The 22,036-nt window shown below is 41.0% G+C and overlaps 2 protein-coding genes across 7 annotated transcripts in view; both read right to left on the bottom strand.

Annotated features, from left to right (window-relative positions):
* Positions 1 to 3,785, bottom strand: part of si:ch73-206d17.1 (tyrosine-protein kinase STYK1) — a 58,844-nt gene extending 55,059 nt beyond the window's left edge. For 3 of the 5 annotated variants that reach the window (XM_052039365.1, XM_052039367.1, XM_052039369.1), the window contains exon 1: positions 3,102 to 3,533. The gene's annotated coding sequence lies outside the window, so the exon portion shown is untranslated. The other 2 variants (XM_052039368.1, XM_052039366.1) reach the window with 2 other exon arrangements.
* Positions 3,786 to 10,924: 7,139 nt separating this feature from the next.
* Positions 10,925 to 22,036, bottom strand: part of usp48 (ubiquitin specific peptidase 48) — a 133,010-nt gene continuing 121,898 nt past the window's right edge. Inside the window, exons 21-27 of one of the 2 annotated variants that reach the window (XM_052039261.1) lie at positions 20,378 to 20,484; positions 16,399 to 16,503; positions 15,103 to 15,264; positions 13,921 to 14,046; positions 12,641 to 12,689; positions 12,369 to 12,395; positions 10,925 to 11,926 (exon numbers count right to left, since the gene is read on the bottom strand). In XM_052039261.1, coding sequence (XP_051895221.1) covers positions 11,904 to 11,926; positions 12,369 to 12,395; positions 12,641 to 12,689; positions 13,921 to 14,046; positions 15,103 to 15,264; positions 16,399 to 16,503; positions 20,378 to 20,484 — 599 coding nt within the window. In that variant the 3' untranslated portion in view covers positions 10,925 to 11,903. The remainder of the gene's footprint in view (positions 11,927 to 12,368; positions 12,396 to 12,640; positions 12,690 to 13,920; positions 14,047 to 15,102; positions 15,265 to 16,398; positions 16,504 to 20,377; positions 20,485 to 22,036) is intronic. The other variant, XM_052039262.1, reaches the window with a different exon arrangement.

Genomic DNA, 22,036 nt, shown 5'->3' with positions numbered 1-22,036 from the left:
CTGCTGTCCAACAACGGAGCATAGTGGACACTTTCCAAAAAGTCTGTAAATACAGTGAGTGGTTGAAAAGCAACCAAAGCACACAAAGAAAATAACGAGGCTCAAAACCATGTGAGTGGGTCAGTTGGCTACCGTAAACTACCTCTTAGTGTAGGTTAATGGCCAAAAAAAAAAACCAAAAGGGAGGTGATGGGCAAGTGAGAGATTGCAGGAGTGCAGGGAAATGAGAGGGGGAAGTGGGACCCCTGGCAGCTGGCATGTACACGATGGGCTGAATGGCTGCTTCTGTGTTGTTATAAGAACAAGATTTGGAGATGGGGGTAAAATTAGGGCAGATGATTCAGTCTTGGGATGTGCTAGATCTTCTACTTTGGATGCAAGATGGGAATGTTTTCCTAACAATGAGATACCAAGGCCTGTGGAGGGTAAAGGGATCAGGATGGCAAGTACTCAAGTCACTATAGGACTGAAATGTAACCAGTGAGACTCGTAGAATGTAACCCACGACCGCATGGTGACTGCAGTTTAGGAGGGCGGAAATTTCACACCAGTTGCAGAGACTCGACCAAACAATCCAAAGCACCGCGGACACACAGGAGACTGCAGATGCTGGAAGCTGGAGCAACACACACAACACTGGAGGAACTCAGCAGGTCAGGCAGCATCTATGGAGGGAAATGGCAGTCGACATTTTGGGTCGAGACCCTTCATCAGGACTGACCAGCCCATAGATGCTGCCTGAGTTCCTCCAGTGTTTCGTGTGTTAACCCCAAGCACTGCATTCAGATCTAGACTCCTCCACTCAGGTAAGGTAAGTGAATCAGTAGAATGATAACAAGGCTTAAGGGGTTAAATTAGGAAAATCAAAAAAACCTGCAGATGCTGGAAATCTGAGATAAAAAATACTGGAAACACTCAGCCGGTCAGGCTACCTCCGCGGAAAGAGAAAGAACGTTTCAGGTTGAAGATGCTTTGCCAGAGCTGGGGAAGTGTGAAAAAAGTTAGTGTTAAGTTACAGAGAGGCTGGGGAAGAGATGGGTAGGACAGAGGGAATATCTGACAAGGTGAGGCCAGGGTTGTCGTGGGGATTGTTAGTGGTCGTCTGATAGATGGGTTAATGGGGGCAGAAAGAAAGATGGTACAAATGCTGTGAGATGTGGGCAATTAGAGAGTGGGAATATAAACAAATGAATGTAAAAAGCTGTGAGATCAAGCGCTGTAGGACATACCCAACCAGTCAGGCTGTGCTGATGGACAGAGAACAACTGAGCCAGTATTACAGATAGATCACTTACAGAAGGAAAGGCCAGTTCTGATACAGACAGCGAAAGACAGTTACTGGAAGTTGGAGAATTTTCAATATTGAGTCCAGAAGGCTGCAAGTGCCGAGACAGAAGGTGAGGTACAGTTCCTCATGCTTACACTGGGCATCGTTATAACAGTGCAGGAGTCCACTGGCAGGTCCGGGGGGAGTGCAATGGAATCTCAGGTTACACAAACCCAGACTTATAGACTACAGGTGCTGCAATACTGAGCAACAATCAATCTGCTGCAGGACTCAGTGGGTCGATCAGCATCTGTGGAGGGAAAGGGATTGTCAATGTTTACCCTGGTGCAGGGTTTCAATCTGAAACATGAACCATCCCCCCCACCCCCCAAAGATGCTGATTCGACTCAAAATTCCTCCAGCAGACTGTGTGTTGCTCCCCTTGAGTGAATGAGGTTTTCAAAATAACTTATTGATTGGACGAGTTCCATTTCAAAAAAACTTCTCTGGTGGGAGAATTCAGAACCTTAAACTGAGAGCCTCTGAACTGAAAGCAACATTGAGGACTGAAAGCAACAAGTTCATTTTCCAACGATATAAACGTGGGAAAATGCCCTCGGAAGGTTGGGGATCGGGTGGAGCTTTCAACACCAATTCACAGCTTTGTTAGCTGACGGGTTAAAGGATAAGGAGGCCAAGGTGCAGATCAACAGTCATCCGAGGAACAGAACAGGCAGGATGGACTGAACAGCCTCCTCTTCCTGTAATCAGCGCACCCCTGGTCCTAGATATGTAGATCGCTCATATAATCATTCTACACTTTTAAACTTAAATTCTATGCATTGTTTTTACCTGTACTACATCAATGCTCTCTGTACTAACTCAGTGTAACTGCACTGTGTAATGAATTGACCTGTACGGTCGGTATGCAAGACAAATTTTTCACTGTGCCTCGGTACAAGTGACAATAATAAACCAATATTCAACACAGGCAATTACTGTTTGTCAGCCGCCTTGTTGCACAAATGTTCTCGTCAGCTGGGCTGTCGGGGATGCGGATTCATTGCACAGAAACATCCTTTACTTCTCTACTTCGACTAACTTTACCCATCGCTCCCGGCCCTCTTTGTAAGGAAGCCGGTTAGCTGATCGGGTGCAAAGGAACCACAAGGTATAGATATCAGAATCATTAAGTTTTAACGAACTACTCAGCTTCTTGGAGATTAACGCGCGGCAATCGGATCGCACGAAGCAGCGGATCGCAACCACTCTCTGGGAACAAGGAGCAGAAACGAGGCGAGCGAGGGGGCGGGGGTCAAACTACCCCAGGGACACCCAGTGGCCCGCGGCTACAACACTACATCCCCCGCCGCGTTGCTGAGAGGGTCTGCACCGTGCCACGGCCCGAAACAAAGAGACAGCGGGAAGTACCCAGCAGGTCGGGCAGCATCTGTGGCGGGCGGGAGCAGAATCAATGCTTGAGGCCGATGCACTGAACGTGTGCAGCCAGCTTCACCCACGCTGCAGCTCTGCCCAGACGTCACTGACCTGTTCAATATTCTTTTCCCGATATCTGCTTTCCACTGTGCATTATAAAACAAATAAACTATTTCCGTGGTTATGAAATTCTCCAACCAAGCGGAGACTTCCAGTCCCCCCCCCCACCTCCCACCTCCCACCTCCTACCTCCCACCTCCCACCTCCCACCTCCTCAGCGCCAGGGCTTCATCGGGGGCGGACAGGGGGAGACGGGAACCCCCTTCCTCCCCCGGCAGGGTCCTTCTCTCGCCCCGACGTTCAACAAAGCGAGAGGGATGGGGCGGGAGAGGGTTACCTGCTCACCGGCCGCTTGTTCAGGGGAACCCGGCGCCACTTTTAGCCAAACTCTGCAACGTTAAGCGGTAGTTAGCGGTACGGTGCCGGGCGGGAGAGGGGGACCCGTCAGGGACGCTGCCGCTCTCCGTCACCCTCCATCCGATGGAACCCTTCGCTCCACAAGCCCACACAGCCTCTGTTTGCTCTCGAAGGCGGTTTTAGTTTTCAGGGCGCTGACACTGGTCACCGATCCTTCTGTGACTTGCCAGGGAGACCAGCCGCTCACTTGCTGTAGGATGTGACGCAGCCCGGGTGTGCTCGCCCGGCCCCCCGGTGTGGTCGCCCGGTCGCCCGGCCCCCCGGGTGTGGCTGTCCGGCCCCCGCTGCCTTCCAGTCACCTGAGCGGCTCTCAGGTTTTGCTGTTCCATTCATCAGCGCGTCACGGCCGCGCCCTAACCTGTCAATCCGCGCCGCTGTCGGCTTCGGACGGTGTTGGAGATCAGGCGAAACCTGCCCGGCTGCAAACTCTTCCCATTAAACCGAAGGAACCAGGAAATATGTCCGGCGGCACCAGCCCCGACTGCAGAGCCCGCAGTCCCGCCTGTCTGACAGCCGGAGTGGCTGAACAGGATTGTCTGATGACTGTTGGTTGTGGGATCTTGCTGAGCTCCCCGTGGCTGCAGGAAGTCCGACACCCACTCCAGAAAAGCACATTACCCCCGGGCTTGCAGACGGAGTGTCCGCAGGATAACTCGTGCGAGTAGGTTCCCTGTGTGCGAGGAAGGTCCAGTCCCATGCCCAGGTTTGCTCTCCCAGAGCAGGTTGTCTCCCCCTGCTTTGAACGCAGTGCAGTCTGCGGGACGTTTCCAATGGTGGCTGACACTTCCCCCAGCTGATAAAACGAGCGGGGGGCAGCTAATTCCATTCATGTTTTTAGGGTTCAGCCACGTGATGGTAAATGGTTAAAATAAAGAAAAACTGGAAATCTAAAATGAAAACAGAAAATCCCAGAAATATCAGCAGGTCGGGAAGAGAAACAGTTACCGTTTCAGGTGGAAGACCCTTCATCAGGAGACAAACGAAGCTGCTTAAGACGCAGGGAGGGGATGTCTCTGACAGAGTAAAACCAGGATGCCCATTGGGAGCAGGTGTAAATGTGGTCAGTGAGTGAATGGGAGCAGTTCGAGAGCGAGAACATAGAAGAATACAAGTTGGGAAATGCAGAGCAGGAAGACATTGGCCTGTCGGTCAGGCCGAGTGTGTCTTTCACCGCAGGTGGGGGAACAAACAAGCTGTTAAAACAGCTGCATTTGAAATACTCATTTCTCATGTCAGTGCGGGATGTGTTGGAATTCCAAAAAGAGAATTATCTTTAGCGTTCAGAGATTGTTTTTGTTTGAATTTCACTGAATGCTGCTCCATTGTCAAAGTTGCAGCATCACTTGGTAATCTACAGCAAGGAAAGAAGCCCTTCAGCCCAACCGAACAGAGACCCTGCTCACCATCAAGCACCCATTTAACACAAATGTTGGAAGCTGCAGCAAAAAAAAAGCCAAACTGCTGGAGGTACTCAGTGGGTCAGACAGCATCTATGGAGGCAGAGGGATGGTTGACGTTTTGGGTTGAGACCCTGCATCAGGATACCTCTTGGATTATAGAACAGTACAGCACAGGAACAGGCCCTTCAGCCCACCGTGTCTGTGCCGACCATGATGCCAAATTAACCTAATCCCATCTGCCTGCACATGGTCATATCCCTCCATTCCCTCCCTATTCATGCACCTGTCTAAATGTCTCTTAAACGTTGTCTACCTTCACCACCTCCCTTGGTAACATGTTCCAGGCACCTACCATTCTCTGTATATAGAAAAACTTGCATCATAAATCTACTTTAAACTTTCCCCCTCCCACCTTAAAGCTATGCCCTTTAGTATTCGAGATTTCTACCCTGGGAAAAAGACTCTGTCTGCCTTATCTATACCTCTCATAATGTTGGAAACTTCTATCAGATCACCCCTCAACCTCCAATGGTCCAGAAAAAATAATCCAAGTTTGTCCGACCTCTCCTCTAATCCAGGCAGCATCCTGGGGAACAACTTCTTCACACTTTCCAAAGCCTCCACATCCTTCCTGTAATGTGATGACCGGAAATGCTCACAATACTCCAAATGTGGCCCATCCAAAGCTTTATACAGTTGGAACATGATTTGCCAACTGTTATACTCAATGCCCTGACTGATGAAGGCAAGCATCTTTACCACCCTATCCACTTGTGTTGCTATTTTCACAGAGATGAACTTGCACCTGAAGGTCCCTCTGTACATCATGATCCTAAAAGCCTGCCATACACTTTCCCAAGGGAGAGCTCAGGGCTTCTGAGGGGAGCCATTTTAGGCATGAGTGCTGTTGATGGCCGAATAGACCTTGGGAGAAGCCTGCAATGCTGGAAAATCCTAGTTCGATACCACTGAAATCAGTCGTCAAAGCCTTTGGTCCTTGGGTAAAGAGTGTGGGTGACCTCTCCAATGCTCCTGGAAGCACCAAACTGAGATCAACTACCCGAGATTTGTTGTGATCACCTGGACTGATCCCAAGGCCAGAGCTGACAGTGACTTTGACTTCCACAGGCCTGCATCTATGGCTGGACGTCCTCTTGCAGAATGTTAAATATCTCAGAAGTGACAACCTTCGAATACTGGAGCCTGCATAGACATTGTTCTGAGAGACTGAGGTAAAATCTTTCATCTCTAAAGATGTTCCATAAGTGCACTCTGTGGCTCCTGCGGACATGGACCACCTTCCTTATGTAGCCTGTGATGCTTAAGCTCAAATCTTCCAATTAAAAACTGCTCCTGGCACTAGGACTACTGTCAAATGATTTGCTCAGTATTCTGCAAGAAGTAGTCAGGTAGTTTGAGCAACACCTGAGCACTTGGAGGGATGTGAGCAGCCTGCAGTCAGTTCTGGAGTTGCATTGCGAGATCTTCTGCTGTCAGCAGCTTAATCCTCTAAATGGCATCTCTGTGAAGAAAGCAGAGCATTCTGTTCCTTGTTTCATTTGTGACCAGCTCCAATCTAGGTCAAGAGAAAATTAAACACATTTTGCATTATAATTGGTATCATTTGGAGCACATCTAATGCTGGTAAACACTGGAAGAAACAATGTGGATAGTGACAGAAGTTGCCTGGTCCAATCCTGCAATTAGTCGCTATTACCCATAAATAATCACTTGTGCTATTTGCTCTGTATGAAATCTATTTTGGATCACATAGTGCTGATAAAGATAGCTCGATGTGATCTGGCTTCTCTGCAAGTGTTTCATCTAGGATCTTTCTTTCTCGTGTAGGTTCTCCCTCTGCTGAGGCTGGAGCTATGGACTGTAAACAAAATAGGTGGACAGGTGGAGAGGAAATTAAAGATTGGAAAGATGGGTTGGGAAATAAATTCAATAGTGACAAGTCAAAAATGATGATACCAGAATCAGATATTAGAACCACTGTAGAACAGAGATAGCTTTGCTCCTTGACAACATCCTGGAAGGGGATGTGGGAAATCACTTCGCTTGTTTATGACATTGCAGAGCTGCTCTTGGAATTCATGCAAACCTGTGAGGACAAGAGTCTTGAAAATTCTGATGTTCCAAAGACTTTAGTTGAAGAATGAGGTGGGAGTCTAGAGATGCCCAGTGAGGGAGTCCTAGGAAATGTCTGAAGAGTCCACACATGCCAAGGCAGAGAGGGCCCGATTAGTTGGACTTCCATTACTGGTTTTAATCCTCTCAAGTAGCAGGAGATAAAATCACCCTGGAAAAAGTTTAAGGTTTAAGGCTCCTATTTCCATAATCAGCTTAAATACTGAGACTGTAATCAGTACGAGTAGAATTTGGGGAGATTTGAACTGTGTTTTAAAAACAAGGAACAAAACTTTCCTAAAATAAATATGCTGTCAATGCTGGAATTTCCTCTGGTTTCAAGTCATTCCATGAAGAAGAGTTTAGTTGTTAGGAACTGCAATCCACCTGAGGATTCCCATTTTATCATACCCAGAGGTTTGTTCAGTAAAACTGCTGGATGCTGCACAGTGCATCCTCTACTTGTGCTCTGCTGTGCTGGCTGAGCATATACACACTGGATTCAACCACAGCCACTCTTGCCCTGCCCTCCCCCCCCAACCCCCATTCTTTAGGACACAGTCCTTCAATCTCCGTACCTCTAATCCACTTTTCCTGCCTTCCTCAGTCTTCCCTCTCCTTCGGTTCCCCCTCGCTCTCAGCTCTGTCCATTTATCTCCATCCTCTTAGTCCCTTCTCGCTTCCTCATCCTCTTGACTTCCCTCTGCTTTCCTCAACCACCCCACACTTCAACTTTCCAGCTGCCGGGGCAGATCACATATCGAGTCACATACTCCTGCTATTTTCCTATTTCTTGGGTTCTTATGTAATAACAAATCCTCTATTTCTGAAAGATGCAATAATTTCAATAATAATTAACAAGTGCATGTGATTGGTATTTTGGCTGCCAATAATCTAATTAAGTTTGACCAATGCACCCTTTTCTTTCCCTTCACAACTTAAAATATTCAAGACATTTAATTACTACCTTTATAGACAAATACTTAATTTGTAGTCAGAGGTATCTCAAGTTTAAGTTGTTTACAGATTTTGGTGAACATCTGGGAGTTGAAGGCTGTTTTGAGAGGTGCAGATCTGAGACATGAGGCATCACACTAACAAGAAATATAGCAATGCTGGGTCCTGTCTAAACCTACTACACTAACAACGTTTGTCACATTAAGTTTTACTGCAAATGGTAGCCCGGTTTTTGCCAAAATATCCTTGATATGTGCAAAAGAGCAGGCTTCAGTGAGCATGGTAAGAGAACAGGGATCAGTCTACTGTGCGATTAAACAAGTCTAAGGCGTTTCCACAGCACTGACGAGAATTCCCCGAGGATACAAACTGTTGTTCATGATACTGTGCTCAGGTGGCTAAAGTAATTAAAAAAACCTTTCTGCAGTATTATTTACAGTAAGTTCTAGTGCTCCACAGTGAAGAGGAAAGCAATCATTATACATCAAGGGTGCTTCAGAGGTGTGATGAATAGAAAATATCCAATTCACCCATGCACACAGATGCTGGGAATCTGAAAAACAAAATATAATGATGCAAATACTCAGATCAGACAGTCTCTGTGGGAAGAAAACATGGTAAGTATTTTGGGAAATTGGAGATGTAAAAGTACAGAGGGAGGGAAGTAAAAGGGAAGGTTAGTGATTGGATGGAAAGAATGTAGCATCAAATGATAAATGGGATGAGGGAGCTGGCCAAAGGGATTGGTATCAGGACAAGCAGCACAATGTGGGTCTGTAGTCATTGCAAATGGCAACAGCTGAGCTATTACCAGCATCTCATAAACGTGAGAGAAGCCATTATGATCTGAAATCATGGAAATAAATGTCATGTCTCTAAGGATGCCAAGTGATTCACTGAAATATGAAGTGCTGATTTTTGAACTTCTGTTGAGCTTAATTAAACATGTTAGAAGCAGAAGACAAAGAGGTACTGGGAGAGAGAATTAAAATAGTAAATGAGTGGATGCTCATGGTCACACATGCTGGCTGTATTCAGTGAAACAATCATCCAGTCTACTCTTGATCTCTGCATTTTAGAGGAGGCAATGTAATGAGTAGAGAATCCAGCAGCCTAAATTAGCTGTAGTACAAATTGATGATCACCTGGAGGGTGTCACTGGGGCAGTAGTCAATGGGAAGAGAAATGGTGAAAGATGAGTTCTTCCATCCCCTGCATTTGCATGGGAAGTGTGGATGGGGAGAGGGTGGCAGGGTGTGGTGGGAAGGTGGATCAATGTGTAATTGGAGGGAACTCTCTTCAGAATGCTAAGGATGGGGAGTGGTTCCAATGAAAGATCTTCAAACACCAACTATTTCTCTCTGCACAGGTACTGCTCAACCTGTTCAGCATTTTCTGTTTTTATTTGATGTCTCCAACAACTTGTTTTTGCTGTTTACTCTCTCCCTAATTTTCTTCAATGCAAGAACTCTCATCTGAGCTGGGAATTCATGATCCAGAGCTAATCACTAAATTAGACCATTGGGCTGCTTTTTGACCGACTATAATTAATAATTCAGTCCATCAGTACAAACTTATCATTTGAATCTGTAATACAAAGTTGTTTACAGAAAGGACCACCAAGAAACCAAGACAAGGTCGCAAGGCCAAAGGAACCGAGTTCTGAACAGCAAAATGGATATACAGTGTGATACGCAGAGTTTTCCCCACATTAGTTCTAACACGGCATTGGGAATACCACAGCAATGTCAAGAAGTTAAAAACAAAACTTCCCAGCCGAAGGCACCGCACTAGGAAGTGATATCAAAGACAGCCTGAACACAGCCTCATACTGTTGCTTTGATGAATACATCATGTTCATTGGGCAGGCAAAGGTTCAGCACTCCTTTTGCTCATGAAGATGGCAGAGTTGTGGAAACTGGAAGCAAGGTTTCCAGTTTAGATCTAACAACAGGACAGAAATTACACCATACCCAGACTTGGAAATGATGAACCAAACGAGTCTTGTTCAGCTCTCCTTCCTCTTGCACCAGAAATTAGTTTTGTGCCAGAATTTTTCCTGGTGAATATTCTGCAACTACCTTAAACTGAATGATGAAGTTGATCATACTGCTTCTGATCAGTAAAAGGGGGAGCAATAAGCCATTACAGTGGAATTTATATGACTGTAGCAGAGCGAAAGAGTGAACTGTCATAGACGTGATAACTGGAGGGAACAAAATATAATTGAATTCCTACTAGAATGAAATAGGTTGGAGAGAAGATTTCTTGGTTACTTTGACCTGTCAGCTTATTTCAAACTCAAGCATGTTTCCTGCTGTTATTGTCAAACCACTCCATCAATTCCCAAGACATACGCCCGACCTTTGTTTATTGAATGTTGTAGGATTTTCTGCCCTTATTCCTCACTTACTGACTGCACTTCATCCAAACCCTCACCACAACTTTCCTATTCTGGCATCACTGCAGCTGCACATACAACTATCTGAGTTCTGCAGTGATTAGCTTTTCCTATCAGATTATACAATATACTTCAGTCTCTAATCTGTCCTAATATTGTTGCTAGATTTCAGCAATAGTGTATTCAGCCTCAGGGTGAAGATTTGAGTTTGACTAAACCATGGTATTTCATGTTGCACATGAAAACCAGACAGTGATCGGTAGACATTTAACTAGATAGTATGAGCCCCATAGTTCAGTGAGATGGCACAGTAAGAAAAAGGAAACTATAAATTTTAAAAAAATGTTGAAGCAAGACTTACTTTAAGCATTCTGTGCACCCCTGCAAGCCTATTTGTTTTACCCAAAGCTGTCAGCTGCAAATAAAATGCCCAGTGGATGAAACATCTCATGAAAGCAAAATAATGTCATTTGATGCAAATTACATGACTCCCATTTCAACTATGGATTGACAACCAAACTCTTACCAGGCAAACCAATTTGCATTCTAATTATGTTACTTGGATATTAGCATATAAAAGTTAAAAATTTGGGATTTAAGAGGACAATCTGTTTTGTAGGGGAACAGTTTGCAGGTACTATCCATAGGCAAGTCTCTGCATGCTCGCTCCAATAATATCACAATTAACAAATCTCAATGGCATTTTACAACTTAGAATCAATACAGGATGAAACCAGCGAGTACCAATTATTTACTCATTATATTCAATATTATAATATACAGGTGGATCTGGCCAATGCATCATTCAACACCTTCAGGCTTAACCTTAATAATAAAAAAATCACGTTTTCTGTAACCATCTGTTCTTTTATTTAGGACAGTAAAGTTAAGCAATATAACAATTCTAGTGGATTTGTCATTCTTACCACAGCATTTCTACAACAAACGCAATTTGCACAACCCTTTTAACAGGATTTGGAAAAAACTATTGTAGCACACTTTCAATTCCTTTTCAAGCAAAGGTTGTATCAAAAGAAAACAAAACAGTAAAATGTATTAAATCAGGAAGCATTGCATTTATTTACAGCACTTCAGTGGTCCTAGTACAATATTACTTGAACACATTAGGAGACATTACTTATGTAATAATGCAGGCAACTACTTCACTGTGTACACAGCTTAAGTTGCAAAGAACAAACCGACTTGAGAATCTCTTTTATACTTGTGGAATATTAAATCTATTCATCTTGTTCTTGCATATTACACATTCTGAAATGCAGCTCTGATGTGTTAATCTGATATTTATTAAACAATTTAACTCAATATTACACAATTTTAAGGTCAATTTGGTGTGTCATTCTAAGCAGAAATCAACTGTGTGGTGGGATCACACAGAAAAATTATTACTGGTCGAGCGGCCAATAACAATTTACCAACAGTTATACGTGCCCGTGGAGGGAACTTTACTTCAAGCTGCTTGGATAGATTAGCCATCAAAAAACCACTTTTGCTTCAAACATATTTTTAGACACAGTGAATTAAGAGGAATATCTTTCCCCTAACATAAGTCAATTATCTGGCCACCACCGTATGCCAAGGCAACTTATAAAGTGATTTATTTTCCTCTATTGCTCCTTGAACCACATTCAAGACACTGCGCTTTTGCGTATAAAGGCAGGAGTTGCAAGCAAACTTAAAGACTGGTCATTTCTTTTTAAAAGTATAAACCAAGTCAGTGTGCATATGCCCGGTGCAATGTCCGAGTGATTTTACCCCCGTACTTCTTCCACTTCCAACTTTCACTCAGCTGTCTACAGCAGGTCTCATCACTTCAGTGGCCCAACAGACCAGTACCTGCAACAACAACCATGCAGCTGTTTAACAATTCTTTGTGACCAGCCAAATAATGTCATTAACAGTCAAGTGATTAAGTTTATAACATATCTCCCTCATGCTATCAACAAAAAGAGCGAAAAGCAGGTGTGTTATTTCTCTCTGATAATCTAGGTTACTAGATCAGGCAAGCAACATCCAAAACATGAAACTTTCTGTAGCCTTACTGATAGCGGGCAGAATAATCACAGGCATCTCAATTTCACCAGATTATCAATATCAATGCTTGGGCTAACAATTCAGATTCAAAACAGACATCAATTACATGGGGGACTGACGTTTGCCAAATCATTTACTAATATTTTGGGCAATTATGTACCCAAAGAAATTGACAGATAGACTGCAAAGACATATTTATAGTGTTGAGTCACAAACTTACTTTCAGTATTTTTTAAAAACTCACCTTTAAAACCCTCTTCAGGCATACACACTGGAAAAGGAGTGAAATGTTAATTAAGAGTTGCAGATTAACAAAACACATTATAATATCAGAAAACTCAATTTGTAAAATAAAAAAAGTGAATACAATAATATTTTGTTCTTTATTAAATTTTAGGAATTAAAATAATTTTATGGATTATAATCCTCTACTGAAATTGCCATTGCTTACTTTATATGGAAAATTAAGTTGAATTGACAAGTTACATTGATAAATCTATAAATAAAATCTCTTACCTTGCATTATATCATCCATTGCTGTATAATCAGCAATTGGTTCATCAGCCTTAAGTATAGGAGATAATGAAAACAAATTCAGAATACTTGCCAAAAACTTACACCGTAACATTTTATGATCAATCAAGTGTCTCTAGATTAAATTGGCACATGTTGTCACTTCAAGTGACTTTTTAACGATCAAGAACAAATTAAACTACAGCTAAAAAATGGAGAAATTTTCTGCTTTTGTATTGCTGATATGGAATGGAAAATCGTAGTCCAGTTGGACTTACCTGGTTTGTGGCTGAACTATAGGATGAAATTAGCAAACACTAAGACTAGGATAAATAGAAAATCAACACAGGTAATTGTACTAGCTAATTAACCTGTTTTTGTTCTAGAAATCAAAGCTTACAGAAAAAGGATACAAGATGGATTGCATCTACATGTTTTTTTTTAAAGCAGGCAATTGTTTTGTTGGATTAAGAGAAATGTTTGAAATTTATGGCGCACACTTCTAAAGATAATGCAGTCACATCAAGAGAGAATGAAAAGAGTACGTTCAGGTAAAAGATAACCAGGCTCGTGATTGGGAAGCATCCCGAGGCCTGTGCTAGAATTAATTGCCTTCTACTTATATTATTCATTTAAAGTCTATTTCAATTTTTTTTAATGTAAAAGTTTGACAGCCATTTGAAATTGGTTAACTATGTCGAAATACTTTAGAATAAACAACTAGGTACGTAACTCGGAAGTGTAAATATAGATAGATATGGGAGAAAGTTATGGAAATGGATTAGATGCTGGAAGAATCAGCACAAAAGGCCTCACATTATAAATGTCATGATTACAAGAGGTTTAAATTTAGAGCCTCTTCGGTGATTTCAAACCAAAGCATTTCAGTGGGTTAAAGGCAGTACAATTATAGTGGCCTTATTTTTCCTTAAGGAATGCATGTAGCTATAACTGCACTAATAAAGCAGCTGAAGAATGAAGATCTCATCAAATGTTGTTCATTATAAACAAAAGCTGAGATCAGATGTATAGAATACTGCTAGAGAATAACAGATCATAAAGTTAATACGTTGGATAATTCTGCCCCCAGAACACTCTCCGCAAAAAAGATGCATTTCACTGTGTGTTTCGATGTACATATGACTAATAAAGATATCTCATCTCTTCTTATTGTTAATTGACTACATTGAAATCAACATATAAAGAATAAATCATGGCTTTAATAAACAAAAGCAGGATGATGTCACCAGTAACAAGATTCACTAAAGGTCAGATAACAGTACCTTTAATAGGATTACTGACTCTGGGATGACTCCCAGGTTACCCAGTGTGGCAGTGTCATCAGTTAGCATCCGTCCTTCCAGTGACAAGTTCTGATCAAATGGTGCAACAGAAAATGCATGCATGATCTACAGAAGGAGGAGTTATAGGGGCAGCATTAAGTCAGGAATTCCTCACGTGGACAATCTACATGCTTAGCATTATCATCAGCAGAACTATAACGTGTTCATTCATATAATAATATTTATTTATTAACACCAATATAACAGAAAAATACTTCTGGATGCATTCAAAAAGTGAATTCTTAATACAAAACATAGTTTATTTGACCACTGCTTTAGGAATTAGAATATCAGCAATAATTATTTTATATTAGAAATTTTGTAACTTTGGCACCCCATTGGTATCTCTCATTGGGATACTGTACATCAGTGTCCATATCGCAGGAACAACAGTTCATTCCCTATAGCATCAATTTGAATTGTAGATTTGCTTTATCTGTAGAGTTTTCATTTCTGCTCTTTCATACTGCTCTAACGTCATTCACGTAAACAAATATTTTTTAAAAACCGAATTACTTCTAATGTATTAACACTATTATATTAACTTCTAATCATTAACCCTAATGCAACCAAAATAAAACTGGTCCCACAACACTACATTTTATTAAGCTAATGAGCAAATTGAGTTTTGCTTTAGTAAATTCTTAACAGAACCTATCAATACCATCAATGACTCAGACCACGTGCTCAGAGATGCTACTAATTAAAACCATAACAGTGCAGGAAAAAATTTATAATACTAATAAAAGAATTATAAAAGATAAGCCACTGCATCGAAGGCTACAGGATGAGTGCTGAAAAATAGGATTAGCAGAGACAAGTACTTGATGGCTGGCACATTTCCATGCTGTATGACTATTATAAATAAAGATTTTCAGGTCATAAAATGATCCAAAATGCCCAATATATTTTGACAGATCTGAACTCTATTAATCTGCTTTCTTACTCCAGATGTCCAACTGCCTTTTAAAATTACTTATAAACGTGTGATATAATTGGTTCTCCTGGTATTTTACTCTACTGATTAAATCAGGCATAAATCTGATGGCTATATTAACAGGACTGCACGTCATTTAAAACCAGAAACTATAATTTTCCAAAAACACATGGAAGCATTTTTACCTGTATTTTCAACTCTTTGAGAGTCTGATTGGCTGACACAATGAGCTCCTTTTCCCCTCGGACTCTATGCCGTGTACTGCGTCGAATTCCCTGTTTATAGTATGTGCTGCTGCCACTACCAATACAAGGGTGTGTCAATTTTCGCCGCTTTGCTCCATTACTCTGAAACAGAAGTTTGGAACTGTAGCTCAACATGCAGCTATATAAAAGGAAAAAAATACCCTTTCAATTCCATGTGCATCCAATCAGTATAGCACATGGAGTGACATTTCATGTTCAGGCTGCAGATGACATCACTATTTAATTCCTTGTACTTTTTCACTGGTCAGCTGTTGCCTACCTTGTCTAGATCGTCAGATACAAATTCTACGCACGCTCTTGTGTTTGCTTACCGATCATTTCCAGTTTCTTTTTAAAAACTGTTCAGTTGTAATGTTATTAATATCTGATCAAAGATTAGGTTTGAACATTAATTTGTCTCTAAAGCTGCTGATTGATAATCCAATTGTCTGCCAGTGTGAATATAATCTCAAGGTAGTTCAAGTTGTAGTGGAAGATGATTACATAATGCAGTCAAAACATTCTCTAAAACTGTCCCTCTAATGACCTGCTAAATGATTTATCTTGGCCCTGCTGCTTGAGAATACTCAAAATAATTTCTTTAGTTCCAAATATCTGGTGTATTAATTAGGCATTGTGAAATTGACACTGTGCATTGTAACAGGTACATGCCATCTTACCAGTGGAATATGGAGGGGAATAATTCCAAATCATTTGACATGGAATTTTGAAATACATCGAAGAAAACAAAACTTAATATTTGAAGGTACTTTTTGTATGAGATATACAATGAACAGGTTTGCAATACTTCTCAGCTCTGGTGTTGCCTGAGTATATTTTTCAACTATCACATAAACTGTATCATTCTACTGTACTAGCTAAATACAAATGCACACAATTGTGGATATACACGCTTTAAATATGAATTTTGATCTTAAAGTGCTTATTTTAAAAGCTTAAGACTCCAGCTACAAATCTCAGATAATGCCAATAACATAGGCAGTGATACAGGTTCAGGTTGTATTATAAGCTATATTAAAAAAAACCCTCAGATGCTGTAAATCTAAAATAAAAACAGATGTTGGGAAGTACTCAGCAGGTCAGGCCGCATCTGTGGGAAGAGAAACAGACTCAGCCTTTCAGGTTGAAGACCTTTCATCAGAACTGGGCCTCAATGGGATTTTGTAGTCACTCTTTTGTGACACATTACTTCATATGAAATCAAATGCATACTACCTGGCTGAAGTCAGGATCCTTCTCTCCTTCTACTTTGCCTTCCTCTCTGTCTTCCTCAGCCTCAGAACCACTCAGATTTAGCTCTGGTGCACCTTCTTTCATCACCTGAGGAATAATGCAATGATCATATGACAATATTATATATTAACCAGTTATACTTTAAGCCAAGCATACAATTATTCTGCTTTAGAATATAAGAACACAGGAAATAGGGCATGACTGGGCCACACAGCCCACAAGATAGGTGAAGGTGGGACATCTATAAACCTACACATGTTGCTGATGTGCTGCCTTCAGCTCGAACACTACGCTTCACTCAGCCAACAGCTCTCCTTCCGACATACTCCCTGACAGCCAAGCAGGAACATTCACTTCCTGACAGACAGTTATAATCTCTCCCCTCTTACTCCCTCTCTACACTCCTTGACAGGCAGCAACATTTAAGACCCTTCCACCCCAGACTGCCAATGCAAGATGACTGGCGCACGGAGCAGCACACTTCAAAATTCTTGTAGGAAGTTATGCAGAACACCACTTCTACTCTGCAGGTGAAACACACTTTGCTGGAAGCTACCATCACAATTTGGCAGCAGAACAGCAGGTTTCTGCTTCCCCCACCTCACAGATCAAGGCCAAAGCTCTTGTACCACTCTGACATCTCAGCCATAGCCTGCTGCTGCCAGCAACGAGCTCATCTCCAGCACAAGTAGACTACTGTTCTGCAAGAACAAACCAATGCCTCACAGGAGGTCAATTCAGTGATTAGGGAGCAGACAATGTTTTTCTATGAGATTAGTGCAGGAAAGTGGCATTGAAGTAAAAGATCACCCACAATCTTCTTGAATGGCAGAACAAGCATGAGGGGCCAAATGCCTGCTCTTGCTTCCATTTCTTATGTCTTAGGATGGCTTTCACCAGGATAGGCAGGGATCTGGGAGGATATCACAACAGTCCAATGTCACATTCTGATCCCATGAGAGTGCTTATGGCATTGTAGGAATTGAAAGTCCTTTACTTCTTTACACACCCTCAGTGCCTGGAACCATGTTCTAAAGAAGCAGTGTACAGCCAGCCCACGAATGTTGTCCGGAGGAACAACTGTTGCAAACTGCTACTGCGTGCAGGTAAAAACATAATCAGGTTTTGCATGTCCTACTCCTCAATGGGAATCTCAGAAGCGGCATCCATTTGCAAGGAAGCACACGTCCAATGCACATTCAATGCATGGTAGACCTGAAAGGAAAGTCAGAGACTCCAAGGAGCACATGATAGTCCTGCATGAAGAATTGTCTGACAACACTGTATCACATTGTGCACAAACAGGCAATTCAGTTTCTGGGCTTCTATATTCTCCTTGAAGCTTCTTTTCCAGTTAGTTCTGTATTGTTACCAAACTTTTTCATCTAGATTGAAAATAGTTGAGGCCCAACACTGATCTGCATGACACTGTATTAGCCTGACAAGCTTAAATCTACTTGTTGCTAATATAAGATAAAAATTGAAAATGCTGGAAATACTCAGCGGGTCAGGCAGCACCCGTGGACAGTGAAACAGATTGGAGACCCTGTGTGTTGTGTGATTCCAGCATTTTCTATTTTTATTTCAGATTTGCAGCATCTGCAGATTTAAAAAAAATTCTTCTTCAGCTACTTGCTGCCATGTGTCCTTTTATCCAATCCTCTACCCAAGTTTGCACAATACCCACTATAACTGAGCACGTTACAGCCTTATTGTACAGTTATTTAATGAATGCCTTTTTCAAAATCTAAACATCCAGTCGGAGGTTCTACTATCTACCCTACTGTTACATATAATAACATGCTGCAGTCTAATACATGAATATTCCATGTTTAAACTTGTTTTATTGTTCTGTAGGTAACATAACCACAGTCTAAAAATTCCCTGTGCATAATCCGCTCAGGAATACATCAGACAGTATTTTTCTCAAATTTTCATCATTCCCATTTTTAAAATCTCAGACTGCAGAGGATATGTGGAAGGTTTCTCATGTGTAAAATTCTGATGTTCATATATTATGTAACAAAGGTCGGTAGAGTCACTGATCCTTTTAATTAATTTGAAGTCTTTAATTCTTTTAATTCCTTCAATTATACTTCACATGTAGTCTAGTGGCATTAATTTTAAAACAAACTAAATGAAATTAACAGAGGCTATTAGAAAGCCTGTTTTTCTTTTAAAAATCTGCAATTTAATGCTCACTGCAAATCTCGCTCCTAATAAGTTTGGAGAAAATGAGGTGAAGTTATACAATTCAAATTACAATTACTGGCATCTGTGATATCGGCAAGGCCAAATACAAGCCTTACTTCATACTTTGAAAAATTATTTCAAACTCTACTGCATCACATTTTGCACAATCATATGGAATAAGTAGCTCAGGTGCTCCAAGGAATTTAAAACAAGACAGGTGCACCAGGTGTCAAGTTGGGAATCGGAACTGACTGCTTGTCCAGCTCAACTTGTGAAGTTGGAACAATTTTCTCTTGGAGTGGCATGGCATGGAGGCGAGCCTTGTAGCAAGGTAAACAGAAGGTAAAATGTTTACGGCTAAATAAAAAAAAATATATTATAAATACAAAGGTATTCATGGTGATCGCATATGAAATAGTTGTATTTAAAATTAGCCGGGTCTGTTTATCGCAAATTAGCTATGCAAATTTAAATCAGTATTCAATTTTTACAGGATTCCATCTGTTACCTACTGTTCACTTAAAAAAAATTGCCATCACTTCCAGGTGCTTCTTTCTACATAAAAAAATGCCCTTCAAAGTGACATTTTATACCGTAAACTGAAATCTATTTAAATCCAAGTTTCAATATTTAACATTTTTTCCTAACCTACCCTTTATCACAGTGTTATCTATGCATCAATGAAAGCAATCAGAGTGAAACTGGCAAAAGTGCGTACAAGGGGAGATTCTGGTCCAAGGGAATTCTGCCAGTGGAGGTGAATCGTAGCAATAATACTGGTCATGGATCTTTCAAAAAAATTGAGAAAAATTAAATTTCCACGTTGCTCAATTAAAATCTGAATGTAATAGTCATAGGTCATTAAATCTTAACTAGCGCAGAATTTTTCTTCAAAGTTGCTTTCAGACATTCTTGGTCATAAAGCAGTCATCTCTGTCTGTTTGTATGGACAGTGCAGAGATTGCATCCAAAAGAGAACAGATTCCTAAACTAATTTCTAAAATATTATTGAGATTGTCTGGGTCAATTATGATAAATTTTCAGCAGTGGCATGGCAGAGTATTGTATTAATTCTGCACAGGAACAAAATCCACAATTAATTTATTTGAAGAATTTCCCAAATTCTAATTTAGAACTAAGTGCTGACATTCACCTTCACTTCCGCTGAATAAACAGGCCCCTATTTAATACTTCCCTAATACATTCCTCAATATGGTCCATGAACTAATGAGGGAAATGTGTGTAACTTTATAGCTTCAGGATTGAATGTGCACAGGTTCAATGTACTCTCACATCTATTCATTTACCCTAAGTTATATATAGCTGTTGCTTTGGTGTGCACAGCTGTGGTGCTTCAAACAGGATCTTGGTGCAAGATTAGCAAAAATCTAATTTCCATATAGCAAGTAGACAATACAAAATATGGTTCCGTTCCTGTGAACTGTTCGTAACCCGAACAGTTTGCAAGCCGGAAATGCTGCCATGAACCAAGCTCTTAGAGAGCAGAAGAGGCATGCAGCCCCACAGAAGCTGGCAAATTCATCCCATGGTCTCCCAAATGCCCGGTTATGTGTACGGGCTGTACATAAATTGGGTGTACGCAAGCTGAGGAGGACCTGTAAGTGCACTGCAAATTACAAAGATATTGTGACAGATCATACTGCTCACTGCCCAAGTCCTGTGGCCAGACTACAGTTTGTTTTTAGTGACTGTCATTAGTTAAACTACAGGATCCGTTTCAGGAATATAATTCACAAAAACATCTCACCTTTATACTCTCCACCACTTTACGGATATATATGGTGGCCTGAGTATACTCTCTTAAATCCCGCTGCTGTTGGCAGAGCAATCCTTCCCGACATTCTCCACAAAGACCTACATGTCAAAAAGCAAAGTAAAAGCTAATGACCTTTAAACTTAAAATACCTATCTGTGCTCTTAGTGATACGAAGAATAAGGCAGATCTAAAATCATGGACCTAAATTACCTGTTCCAGCTAGTCCTATTAGCTGTTCATATAACTAATTTGGCTACAGCTTCCACTTACAGCTTTCTCCAACAGTTGGAGAACAAAACCAACACTACAGTCTGGAAATTCGACCCAAAAATGCTGTCTTATTCAGCATTTTGCATTTGAAAATAAACGTAGCCTGGAGTGAAACACTAAAGGGACAAATGGGTTGTTTCACTTCTTTCGTTGAAGTTGCAGGTTCAGTGATGTGATCAGAGTAGATTAGCAAGTGAGGGTAGGTCATAGAGGAACCTAATGTTTTTTTGAAGATGTGGCTAAAGTAGCAGACAGTGAATGTGAAAGTTATTTATTTATATTCTTGCATAGGCATCTGATAAAATCTCTCATTAGACTTAATTTAATTTGAAACTCATGGAATCAAAGGCAAGTATTGACTGGCTTAGCAGACTGGTTGAACCATGGGAAAAAATAAAGATTATAGGCCGCTGGTCAAATAGGAAATTATGATCAATAACATTCAGCAAGAATTTTTGAAAGTCCGAGCACTGACAGCATGTGGACATGATGGAACAGAGAGCCATGTATCCCACATCTGCCAATGATGAGCTGCACTGTAAGCAGTACAAATTGAATTACAAAGAGATAATATCATTATAAATATTAAGTTAGCAAAACTGTAAGAAATAGATATCAATGTAGACAAACTGACCTGAAATAACAACAGTACTTCTAAAAAGTGAAAAGCTGTAACAAATGGTGGTCCAGAGAAACTTAGGGATCCATGTGCAAAGGTCATTAAAATATGCTGACCAGGTATAGAAAATGATCAAAAAGACTTATGGAATGTTGGTTTAAAACAGTGTGAGAATTAAAATACAAGGGGTAGATGTTATGCTGGAGCTATACAGACTCTGGGTAGACGATACATGGAACACTGGGCTGTTCTAGGCACCACAATGGATGAGGTAAATACTGGCCATCAAGGGAGAGCAATGTGGCTTTGCCAGAATAACTGCAGAGTCCAAAATGTAAAAATTAAGGATAGATTATTCAAATTAGAATTTCAAACTAGAAGGTGGTTTATTGAAATTTTCAAGACGACTAATCAGAACTAGTTCTTTTGGATGGAGAGTCCAGAATTTAAGAGGCACAGTGAAAAAAAAATCAGACCTCGTAAATGGCAACTAAATCAGAATCATTTATTTAGTTTAAATCTGAGATTAATATCAAAGAATATAAGCAAATGTGGGAGTTAAGTCACAGGCTTGGTTTCACCATTCTTTCGGTGAAACAGGCTTGAGGGAATAAATGGCAGAGATTATGTCCAATTGCAGTTGGATCCTTAAAGCTTTTTTTTGAACCTACATTAAGATTATTCAGCACATAGTTGAAATGGAGGCAACTCTCTGACCATGCAAACTGCATACTTTCATTTTATATGCCCAGATTACCCGG

Source organism: Pristis pectinata, chromosome 26, assembly GCF_009764475.1.
Source record: "Pristis pectinata isolate sPriPec2 chromosome 26, sPriPec2.1.pri, whole genome shotgun sequence".
Lineage (NCBI taxonomy): Eukaryota > Metazoa > Chordata > Chondrichthyes > Rhinopristiformes > Pristidae > Pristis > Pristis pectinata.
The sequence above is the reverse complement of the archived record's forward strand: the minus strand, read 5'-3'. Positions and strand labels throughout refer to the sequence as shown.